The sequence below is a fragment of the Propithecus coquereli genome, unplaced genomic scaffold, assembly GCF_000956105.1.
Source record: "Propithecus coquereli isolate 6110/MARCELLA unplaced genomic scaffold, Pcoq_1.0 Scaffold440, whole genome shotgun sequence".
In the NCBI taxonomy this organism is placed as follows: Eukaryota; Metazoa; Chordata; class Mammalia; order Primates; family Indriidae; genus Propithecus; species Propithecus coquereli.
This window is the reverse complement of record NW_012150175.1, coordinates 2,589,175-2,601,739: the sequence shown is the minus strand read 5'-3', so window position 1 is coordinate 2,601,739 and position 12,565 is coordinate 2,589,175. Positions and strand designations below refer to the sequence as shown.

General features: G+C 38.1%; 1 protein-coding gene across 1 annotated transcript in view; it reads right to left on the bottom strand.

Moving 5' to 3' along the window:
* The window catches only part of LOC105818461 (cytochrome P450 2C21-like), a gene marked incomplete at its 3' end in the record, with an annotated part of 57,131 nt that overhangs the window by 35,703 nt on the left and 8,863 nt on the right, over positions 1–12,565 (bottom strand). Inside the window, exons 2-7 of the mRNA XM_012654457.1 lie at positions 10,083–10,245; positions 8,574–8,723; positions 5,345–5,505; positions 3,947–4,120; positions 2,888–3,029; positions 389–576 (exon numbers count right to left, since the gene is read on the bottom strand). Of these exons, the coding sequence (XP_012509911.1) occupies positions 389–576; positions 2,888–3,029; positions 3,947–4,120; positions 5,345–5,505; positions 8,574–8,723; positions 10,083–10,245 (978 nt within the window). The remainder of the gene's footprint in view (positions 1–388; positions 577–2,887; positions 3,030–3,946; positions 4,121–5,344; positions 5,506–8,573; positions 8,724–10,082; positions 10,246–12,565) is intronic.

Genomic DNA, 12,565 nt, shown 5'->3' with positions numbered 1-12,565 from the left:
CACCACGCCTGGCCAGGAGACTTTTTGTATTGGACTTTTTACAAGTCAGTGAAACAGTATGGAGAGAGGTGGGGGTATAGGATGTTGATTCATTGGTAAGAGTAATAAAACATACATTGGAAAGCAGGGACGTGGACAGCAGATTGGGCTAACGGACAGGCAAAGTGTGGCACTATCAATGTACTAAAAATCCTGTGAAAGTCTAAGCACTACTATAGTTAGAAAATTGTATTAACAAACTAGAAGGAAAGAAGAATGCAGTTAGAGGGTGAGGGGCCCAAGTTATGATTGTGCCATTTCTGTAGAAGGTTAGGCAATCTAGAGTTCTACTACTGTAATAATGATGGCCTTAGATTCCTAAGGAGGAGTAAAGATAAAATATTCTCACCTTTGGAATAAAGTATTCTCTAAACTGAATGTCCTCAGTCACCGCATGGGGCAGGTTGGTGGGGACCAGGTCAATGTATCTCTGGATTTCATGCACCACGGCATCCGTGTAGGGCATGCGGCTCCTGTCCTGCATGCAGGGGCTCCGCTGTCTGCCAATCACACGGTCAATCTCTTGCTGGATTTTAGCTGGCCAGGCGGGAATGAGAATTTATGTTAAATAGAATAGAGTTGAAGTATCTTTTATTTGACCCCTTAATCACTGTCACATTGTGGTTGGAAATGGGGAGATGGGGGAATTTTTTGACACTACCTCCATAATGCAAAAAGAAAGAAACAGAATTTCAGTTCCCTGGGCAAATTGAAAACTCATTAGAGACTTAAATATATGCATATATTATATAAGACACAATTGAACCATGAGACTCATTTCTCCACTCTGATTTTCTATTTTGTGTACTTTTGCTTGATAGACTCTGGGACCTAGGATCTTGAAGACTCACTAATGACCTTGTTGTTTAACCACTTTGTGTAGGCCAATTTTTATCTTTAACGTGTCAGTTTCAGGAGGGTAAGAGTTACCCAGTGCATACACATGGTCATAAAGTCGTGTAAAGGACACTGGAAACTAAGAAGCAGGGAAGATGGGAGGAGGGAAAACAATGAAAACTTACCTATCAGGTACAATGTACACTATTGTGATGACAGGCACACTAAATGCCCTGATTTTAGCATTGTATAATAATTCATCCACGTAACAAGAACACTTGTACCCCCCAATATTTTGAAATAAAAATTATCAGAAAAAAAGAACTACCCAGTGCAGTAAACGCTTAATAAGTAGAACACTTAGTTGGTTCAGCAGAGAGAAACTAAAAGTAAGTTAACATTTATTTAGAACGCAATATATGACAGACATCCCGCAGTATTCATTATATTACTTTATAATTCCTCAAAATAGTTCTATGTGTTAGGCATTATTTTTTGTATTTTACAAAGAAACAGGTCCAGAGAAGTAAATATGTTTCCTAAGGATACCAAGGGACTTTATGTTCTTTCCCATATTATCCCCCTTAAATAGATAAGGGACTAGAGGTATGGAGAGGTAATCCTGAGTCTGAGGTCACACAGCTACCTACTAGAGTCAGAATTCGAAGCCACTGCTGTTAGAGTCTATAAACCATTTTTCAAAGTAGCAATTAGCCATGCTGCTAATTTGGTCAAATGGTATTTATCTATTTACCTAAAGAGTGTGTCTTTGTAATGGAGCATGTGAAAATTCTGTGGATTGATAGCTATAAAGAAGAAAAAGTTAGGAATTTCAGGCAAGTTTTAAATTTCACCTTCTCAGATTGAGAGGCTGGAGTTTCATCTAGAAGAGAATAGTGAAAGAAAGTAGTCAGGAACTACTTCTCAAATCAGAATGCTCAGTGGAACAGCACAGTGAGGAATGAAAATGGAAAGAAAGAAAAAGGAAATGGATATGGACATGACTTAAGAAAAAACTCCAAATGGAAATGACAGGGAAATATGACACACAAAGGGCTTTTACAATGTGCACAAGATTTAAAGGTTTGGAAAAAAATGTCATATACTACTTCTAGTCATAATCAACTTAGGTCCTATAAGAGTTAGAGAAGTTATTTGGCTGAGGGAGTCTGTGTCATGTGAAAGAAACACGGAAGCACCCTATCTCACAATGTGTACTAGTAAAGGGATTTTTAGGCTATGCTTCTAAATTGCACTATTCAGAAAGTATCTGCTGTTTATAATGGGAGGGCAGAAGGACCTTAAACAAAGTGGAAAAATTTGGTGCTAATGTCATGGAAATAAGCTTCATGAGCTTTAATTATACTAAAAATGCACCAAATCACAAAACATGAAGTAGTAGTGAAGGAAACATCCTCTCTGATGATGATACAATTAAAAAGAGGTAGGAAAAAATAGAGAAGTTGCATTTGAAAGAGAAGTTATGTTTGTGAGGAAAAGGTTGTTTATCCAAAAGGGTATATTAAAAAGAATTTTTTTATTTGGGTACAACTCTTTTACTGGAGAGTGAATCTTTTTGATGGAGAAAGATTGCAACTTGAGTGAATCCCTACGTTGCAAATTCATTTGGATAGAAGTATCTTTTAACAAAAATATATTTATCCGGGCATGGAAAGCATATCGAGTGGGATCTTTTTGGAGAATGAGAGAAGCTAGTTCTACCCAGATGCTAAGACAACCCTATTACTGCATTTTTCCCAACCCAAATCAAAGATACTGCACCAGAGCAGAGAGAATAATGACCTCTGCCCTTCAAATCTCTGTTTAATTATTTTGTTCTCTTTTTATACTATGATCTAATTTGAATTGAATCCATCCAATGGTAGGTAAAGGTACTAATGATGAGAAATTTTCCTGTAATTGTCCAGGCAGGTAAAGGGTGGGATGGTTATCAGTATTGTCTGCCACTGTCTACGTGGAATTTTATCCTTACCATCATCTATGATCATACCTGAGACCTCAGGGTGCTTCAGCAGGAGCAAGAGTCCATATCTCATTGTGGTGCTCGTAGTCTCTGTTCCAGCACTAAACATATCCCATATGGTAATGACCAAGTTGTCCATGGTAAATTCAGACTGCTTATTGTGTTTTTCCTAGCAACGATATGTTAGAATTTCTTGATAAATAAAACGCTTTTTAGAAAATTACTAAATACAACATCAGTATCTGGCAAATTAAGCCAGACATTAAGGTGTACTATAGCTGAAGGTAAAGTTAGAGGAATCGTTAGGATTTCTTCAAACTGTTAAAATATAATCACAGTTAAAAACTTCCAAGTCCTTTCTGATTCTTCACTTTCTCACCCACTAGAGTCAATTAGTTCCCTTATAATTTCTTTCAAACGTAATTTTTATTAAGCCATCACTGCTAATCACTGTCAATTCTAGCATCTATTGTCTATTTCATCGTGTCTAAATTTCTCATTCAAGCCTCCAGAACTGCCTACTCCCAAACTACATCACTATTCCCAACCCTATGACTCATTACACCTACCACTCTTTCTCAATTGCAATTAAGATAACCTCGCTGAAAATTCCACTTACTTGATTACTACACTTATCATTTCCTAGACCTATTTTGCCTTCCTTGTTAATCTAAGTCAGAGTTTCCTCAAAACCTACCTCATCTGGATTTTTTCTAAAAGTAAGCCTTTCTGTATTCCTATCCATTCCTGTGTTACTTTGTTACATCTTCCATTCACAGAACTTATTTTATGTACCATGATATGTTATCATCAATCTTGAATGTATGTGTGGGTGTGTATGTGTGTTGATCTGCCCCCAAATAAACAACCAGCTTTAACATGGTAAATATAAAACATTCTAAGTCTTTTTCAGTGAGAATTTAGACATATTCTGAAACACTCAATATGGTTTGCACAAGCAATGACTACCTCTGTAGCAAAGAGCATTTCCTGATGAAAAATCCCAGTTTCACCAGGAAAAACAAAGCAAATCTATGAATCATATCACCCACAAAGATGAAATAGCAAATCAGGGGTACTTTATACCTTTTCCATTTTAATCAGGAAGTAATCAATAAAGTCCTGAGGGTTATTCATGTCCAGAGATTCTTGATGCTGTTTTACTTCCTCCAAAATAAACTCTTTTTGGCAAGCAACATTTTTAAATAACTCCTTGTGACGTCCTGGGAGATAATGTAAAAGAGGAAAAGCATTGTAGAGCTGAAAGAAAAAAGAATCCTTCATTAATTCACTCCGGCAACATTTACAGGCCTTTATTATGTGTCAGACGCTTTGCTATATACTGAGTAGGTAAAGATGAATGAGACATGTTTCCTGCACTAGCACACACTTGGAATTTGAAGGAGAGAGCACTGATTTGCAGGAGAATAGCTAGAGTTACAGTAGGCACAGGTCACAAAGCAACTTCAAAGCCATTCCCATTCATTTCCTAACCACAACTCTCTGAAGGAAGTCGGGAACTTACTACCGTTGTCACCTCTCTCCAAATGAGAACGCTGAGGTCCAGACAGGTTAGTCAATAATTCTAAGACACCAAACCAGTCATATCAGAGCTAGAACCCAGTGTTCCTAACAGTTTACCCTACACATATTTCTCAAGGGATTTGTGTAAAAACACATGGAGGCTCATACTCTTTTGTTGTAATGAAGAAACAGTACATCAGAAAGATTAATGACCTGCCTGAATCACTTAGCATTTTTTTGCTAATTTATGCATGTTCTACTTCAGAGATGTGCATACTTACCTTACCCATCTGACCTTTGCTGCTCCTAGATATCACTGACTCTGCTTTAGACAGTACCTAATGACTTAATACCCTTGGTAGGCACCAAAGCAATTTATTCAGGCTAGTACCTTGAATCAAACTAGTTACAGAATCAGAGAATCTAGATTCTAGGCCTAGCTCACACATTGTCTTGGTTAGATTACTTTGGAGATTATGATTAACAGCTCTGGGTCGCAGTTTTCTGTTCTAAAAATGAGAGGTCGAACTTTTTGTTCTCTGAGGTCCTTCTCAGGGGGACACCTCATGATCTTATGATCTATACAGAATTTTAGTTGTTAATGATTGTACACCATAGATTACTAACACTTTCTGACAGTGTGCCATAGTAAGAAACACATTTATGTTACTGTCCTCTATACCTATAGATATAAAAAGCAGAAAACAAATTTTCTCAAAAAAATACTAGGCTATAAATTAAACAATCTAAGTTATATTTTTCTTTCTATCCGATGTTATTTCATGTTTTATATTATATTTCAACACATTAAATTGATTTGGTAACTCACTAATGGTTTACAAATGATAGTTTGATAAATACTACTTTGGCCACTTTTAAATAGGGCAGAGGAATGAGGCAGGCATGAGCAATATATTAGCTAGAAAATTATTACCCATTTAAATAGAACCTTGACCTTACCTGCATCCAAGGGGTGCTTACAATCCTAAGGTTTTCATGAAAATACTTAAGCAAGGTTTGAAATTTCGGATCATTGTAGTCAAAACGACTCTGGAAAATGACAGAGCAGATCACATTGCAGGGAACACAGGCCAGAAGGAAAGTGGGATCACAGGGAGATGCTAAAAACAATAGAAATGAGAAGTTAGTACACAATTTTCATATAAATCTTAAATCGACTGTTTCAGATCATTGAAAAAGGTTGACTTCAAAGATTTTTTTAAGAATAAGAACGATCTGGACTTGTCACTACTATAAAGTCCACATGCCTAAAATACAATTTATTGTGTTTCCCAAACAAAACTGTCTAATCCAGTCCAGTCGTTAATTTTCCCGCAAATAGTCTATTTGCATCGTTTTCCAAATTTTTTTTTAATTCACCAGAAATAATACAAATAAAAAGAGGTCACTTGAAAATATCTGTAGTGCCAGGTATGGTGGTCCCAGCTACCCAGGAAGCTGAGACAAGAGGTTCGCTTAAGCCCAGAAGTTCGAGACGAGTCCGGGCAACTCAGTGAGGCCCTGTCTTTAAAAATACATAAACGTGTGTGTGTGTGTGTGCGTGTGTGTGTGTGTGTGTGTGTGTGTGTATCTTCAAATGTGTGGAATTTAGCTCTTAGTGAAGATACTTCCTCATGATGCCCACAGAAAGCTGAGCAACCCCACAAGAAAATCAAGGGACTGAGGAAACTTGAAATTGTAATTTATGAAACATAGTTGAAAAACTTGGGTGTGCTTATAGAAGAGAAGAATAATGAAAGAAATTGGAGTTATGTTCAGATAATTGAAAAAATATCCTATAGCTTTGGAAACAGGCTTCCTACATTAATATAAAAAAGAGTATGACTCTATTTTTTGATGTTTGACTGCTGGAAGTGTTGAATCCTCACCCCCACCTCTTCCCTTCTACCCACATCTAGACATGCTGATAAAGAAGCCCAAGGGCTCCCTCCTTTGGCACAAGCAGGAAGTTGGAGCCACACAAACCCTGGCCTGCACACAGGAATCCTCGTCCCAGCCCCGCGACTAACCACCATAAAAACCTCATGCCAGTGTCCTTTCCCTGCTCTCTCAGGCCATTTTTAGACATGCTTGGGAGTCACTTTGCTCTTCACTGAAAGTGGAATAATGTAAATCATAAAACTTTCCTATCTTATTGGGGGCTGTGTGTGGCATCATTAATCTCAACATCTGAAATCATCTGACATTTTGGATGAAAAGTATTAATAGATGACTCTTGTTTCTGTCTGGTGACAATCACAGCACTATAACTCCAGAAGGAAAAAGCTAGCTGGGATCAAAAAGGAGAAGTTACAAGAAAAAAAACAGTTCTGTTCAACATGTGAAAACAACTTCCAACAGTTAGAGTTATCCAGTGATGAAATGGGCTTCCCCAAGAGTGTGAGGCTCCCATAACTAGGTGGAATCAAGCAGAGTCTGGGTGATCACAGATCAGGAAGCTGAGATCAACTATGGGAAAAGTTGAACCAATAAGTTCTGCTCAAAATATAAATTGAGTGCACAAAATCATTTCCCAGATAATATGTATCAAAACCCAATATTCATTGATTTAGTAATTCTATTTCCAAAACTCTAAGAATGTAGTCAGAGATTTGCAATAATTCATATGGATTGCACTTTTTTATATTAATAACAGCAAGGACTGGAAAAAACCTATCTGGCTAAAATAGAGGATTAGTTAAATAAACTACGGTATGTCCAAAATAATGGACTACTACTGTACTATTTGGTTAATAATGTTCTTTGAAAAACATTTAAAAGTTAAACACATGAAAATATTCATTCAATATATTTTACTTAAAAATAAGTTTATAGAACAATATGCACAGCATATGCCTCATGTTCTTATCCCTTTTCTGTAAGATATCCCCTCAATTCCTAGGTAATATATATCAAAGCCCAAACAATGTTCACTAACACTCTAACTCCATTTCCAGAAATTAGGAGGAAACCAGGTCATGCAAATATTTGCAATATTAATAGCAGCAAGATATTAATAAAATAGAAAACAGCTTATCTGGGCCAGGCATGGTGGCTCCCGCCTATAATTCTAGCACTCTGGGAGGCCAAGGTGGGAGGATAGCTTGAGCTCAAGAGTTTCAGAGCATCTTGAGCAAGAGTGGGACCGAGACCCCATCTGTACAAAAAATAGAAAAAAGTTAGCTGGGCATGGTGGCATGTGCCTGTAGTGCCAGCTACTCAGTAGGCTGAGGCAAGAGGATTGCTTGAGCCCAGGAGTTTCAGGTTGCAGTGAGCTAAAATGATGCCGCTGCACTCTAGCCAGGACAACAGAGTGAGACTCTGTTTGCAAAACAAAAAAAAGAAGAAGAAGAAGAAAACAGCCTATCTAGACAATAATATAACGTTGATTTAAAAACACAATGTCAATTCACCATAGGAAATATAGTATTAAATTAATAAGCTCTCTGAGAGTACTCAAATATTGAGGTTGTAAGGCCACATATATCTTATGATCCTGTTCTTACCCCCTCCCTGCTTGGTCTCCCGCCCACCCCTTTCTGCCTCATCCCCTCTGCCAATCCTGTGTGGGCACACACACATCTACACACTGCAGAGATCTGTGCTGCTCTAGCTCCCTCTCTTCATATGCGTACTCCTCCATGGGAGCTGAATTGCAGCCCTGCACATTGGGAGAATTTGGCAGTCCCTCTATTGTTTCTCAAGTAATTACTAGAAATGTTACTTAATTTTTCAAGTTAATGCTGCCATAGCTGATTACCAAAATCCATGTTCTCCTCTTCTTCCTGTGCACAAAGTGAACCACATTTTCCAGTTCGTCTTGCAATTAGCTGTGACCCTGTTACTAACTTATAGCCATGGCATACGAGGGAAGTTTTGTGTGCCACCTCTTTGCCTGGCCCAAACACTATTTGCTCTTTTCCTTGTTCTTGTCTCCTCCCACTACCACACAAAGAGATTAACCCTGGGTGACACTGGAAGCCAGATGTTGAAGATATCAATGGCCCTATCAACCTGGTGTCTGAAAAGGCTGCTACGCTGAGCACCTCGCCTCTTATTACCATTATTAATATATGAGCAAAAAGTAAATATCTGTTGTACTTGAGTCATCGTATCTTTTTTTAGTCTATCTGTAATAGCATTTATTCTACTCAAACTATTATTGTTAATTATATAAAGAAATACACACCATTGGTTTTTTTTAACGTTTCCACCAGATATGAGACTTCCTCTTGAATTCGGTCTTCAATAGTCTTTTTCCCCATCCCCATATTCTGCAAAACTGTGAGGGAGAAATGCCAGGTGTGCTTCCATATTTTTCCATTACTGAAAATAATTCCTATCAGGACAAAAAGAGAGAGAGAGAAGCCTATCCTCCATTGCTATCATTCTAGCTGAGAGTACTCATCTCAGGAAATGATGCTGACACTTGAGCAGGGATGTGAACATAGTGGTGTCAGCTTAAGGAATTCTCATTGAGCCCTACCTCACTTGCCTCTGCCCTTAATGCAACCTAATATTTTATGTTAGGGCTCTTGATTTTACATATTAATAAACTCTTCTTGACCCATCAGCTGCTCTAAACCTCAGAATAACTCTGTAAACTGAGTGTTTTGTGCCCATTTTACTGACAAGGGTGTGGAAAATCCTGGAGGGAAAATGCTTGCTCCAGGATCATGCAACAATAAATAATGGTGAGTCCAACTCATAGGTTAAATTTTCAGGGCTGGCTTTTCTGAATGCAAGTGCATTTTTAGAGAAACAACAAGAGGAGGCAATTCTCAAGAGAAGATGAGACAGCATCTGCATTGGAAGAAATTTCATAACAACCTATTTCTCGGATAAGGGATTCAGTCATTGACAGATAACTCTTCTTATTTTAACATCCCTCTCTATTTGTTAAATTTTTCCATGCAGTGTGGTCTTAGTACCAAGGAAGCTCAACATCAGACTTCCAGAGTCAAGACCAGATCAGGAGAAAAATAAGCTCCTAGGAAACTTGTCCAGGAAGCCTCTTAGAGAACAATGTAGAGGAGATGACCTCATTCAGGTCTTCTCCTCTTTTTGTCAGAACCCAGTGATCCACCAGAAGACTGGACAGTTTAAGGCCAGCTCCAAAATCAAGTAGGAAATAGTTCCAGTACTTAACAAAAAAATGCTTTTTCTAATATCAATTCCAATCCATACTCATGTGTTTCTCCATGATCATCTTTTCAAAGCATATCATTGCTTTATGCATTGTATTCTATTGGATTACAATATTTCCTATGCTTTTTGGGAATAGAAGACTGAAGGTGAGGCTGAAAATATTTCAAACCTCTGTTGGTTCCATGCATACTATACTATACAAGCTTCCTAAAATAGTCTCTGGATATCCATGACTCAGACCAGGAAGCAAAATATTTGGTGAATAGTATAATTTAGTCATATTCCTCCTCTCTCTTTTCTCTTTGTCTCTTTCTCGTTATCTTAACTGGCCATAATTTAAAATGAAGGTGTCTTAGTCACAAATTCATAGAACATTAGTGGTTAGATGGTTTGCTTTCCTTTATACAAAAATTACTCATAGTCTTATGTTGGAATTATGAAAAGTGTGTCTTATAAATCTCCCCAAGTGCTTATAATTTCTCAATTTCTTAGCCTATTTGGAGTCTTTGCAACTTACAAACCCACACACATTCCCCAAAGAGAAGCATACCTGAATTTTGGGAGATTTCTTCAAATGCTGGGATACTCCCTCTGCCAGAAAATTCTTCTCCCCGATCAATTACGGCTTCCTTCACTGCTTTGTATCCATGCAACACCACGGTGGGCTTCATGCCAAAATACACAGTGAACACAGGGCCATAATCTTTTGCTAGCTGGAGAAAGAACAGAAGATGCAAGAAAAGTGAGAATTTCACAACAGAAATGTAGATAAATGAGAGAAATATTTTTAATCTTACTGAAGAGACATTTTAATATTCATCCACCTGCTATAAAAGATTTCAACTTTTAGAACCAGTTATTTAATAAGAAAGTACATTATTTAAATGGTAATTATCATCACATTATTAGTACTATTGCTATTATTAATAATAATATTATTCTCAATAGTTATCCTTTATTCAGCTTCTATTGTATAACAGGGGCTATATTATGCATTTTGCTCTTATTATTTTATTAACTTTTTTCTGCAAAACCAACTGCATCAAATTTCTCCTTCCTTCCTACAGTTACAATAAATGTGTTTCTCCTCCTGTTTAAGAAAAGCCCTTCCAATATGCCCCATGTGTAGACTAATAATCATCCATTTTCCATACTTCTTTTTAGCACCAGAGACCTCTGAGTTTTAATAATACCTGAGAACATAACAGCCTGGCCATAGACATTTCTCAGCCTCACTTGAAGCTGGATGAGGCCATGTGAGGAAGTTTCCACAAACTGATGTTAGCAGAAGTGTTGTGTGCAAATTCTACACCATAAAAGGTAATTGCTTGCCCTTCATTTCTTCCCCTAACTATGGGTTAAAATGATAGCATGGAGATGTTCCCACTGTGACCATGCAAATGAGAACAATAGCCTAGGGGCACAAAATAGTAGAACTGCAAGATCGAGAAAAACTTGTTCTCTGAATGACCTCATAGAGCAGTGTCATGCCATCCGCACCCACCTCTAAATCATTATGTGAGATAAAAATTAACTCCTATATTCTTTTAGCCATTGTGAGACAGTATAGAGACAGGACTCAGGCCTCACTGCTGACCAAGGGAGGGGACATGGGACAGCATGACCCAGCCTAATTAACTACAGAAGAAAAAAAACAAATGACCTCCTATCTGCTAGAATTGAGCCCCTACCCATGTTAAGGAGGGAGCCAAACTGTCTGTCTCTTGAGTAATGTTTTCCAAGACCACTGAAACAAGATGCTGACACCAGCTGATAAGGAACCTGGCTGCAAAGAAACCTGACCTATCCAGATCTAACCACCTCAAGCCAAAAAGGACCCCCATACTGACTTTAAACTGACTTTTCCCTCATTATAATCTCATTTTAATGCTAAAAATAATTTAATGCACATCTCTCACTTTATGTTTTTTTGCTGATGACTTATTACTTGCTGTTTATTTTATATTTATTTTAGACTGTGGAAATGATGTTAGACAAAAAGCAAATTTGAGCTATTTTCTTATTCAAGTTCAAATGGCTCACAAACCAGCGGAGACAAGTTGCAACATCGACAGTCCATTTGGCCAAGGAACTACTAATGAACGTACAGTGCAGTGGTGGTTCAAGAAGTTTTGCAAAGGAGCCAAGAGCCTTGAAGATGAGGAGCACGGTGGCTGGCCATCAGAAGTTGACAACAACCAATTGAGAGCAATCATCAAAGCTGATCCTCTTACAACTACAGGAGAAGTTGCCTACAAACCCAATGTTGACCATTCTATGGTCGTTCGGCATTTGAAGCAACTTGGAAAGGTGAAAAAGCTCCAGAAGTGGGTGCCTCATGAGCTGACCAAAAATCAAAATAATCGTCATTTCGAAGTGTCATCTTCTATTACCGTATGCAACAACAATGAACCATTTGTAGATCAGATTGTGACATGTGAGGAAAAGTCGATTTTAAAAAACAACCGGTGAAGACCAGCTCAGTGACTGGACTGAGAAGAAGCTCCAAAGCACTTCCCAAAGCCAAACTTGCACCAAAAGAAGGTCCCGGTCACTGTTTGGTGGTCTACTGCCAGTTCGATCCACTACAGCTTTCTGAATCCTGGGGAAACCATTACATCTGAGAAGTATGCTCAGCAAATCAATGAGATACACTAAAAACTGCAATGCCTGCAGCTGGCATTGATCAACAGAAAGGGCCCAATTCTTCTCCATGACAACGCCCGACCACAGGTTGCACAACCACGCTTCAAAAGTTGAACGAATTGGGCTACGAAGTTTTGCCTCATCTGCCATATTCACCTGACCTGTTGCCAACCAACTACTGCTTCTTCAAGCAACTCAACAGCTTTTTGCAAGGAAAACACTTCCACAACCAGCAGGATGCAGAAAATGCTTTCTAAGAGTTCATCTAATCCTGAAGCACGGAGTTTTACACTACAGGAATAAACAAACTTATTTCTCATTGTCAAAAATGTGTTGATTGTAAACAAAATTGACACCCCACTGGCTAGATTGACTAAAATCCAAAGG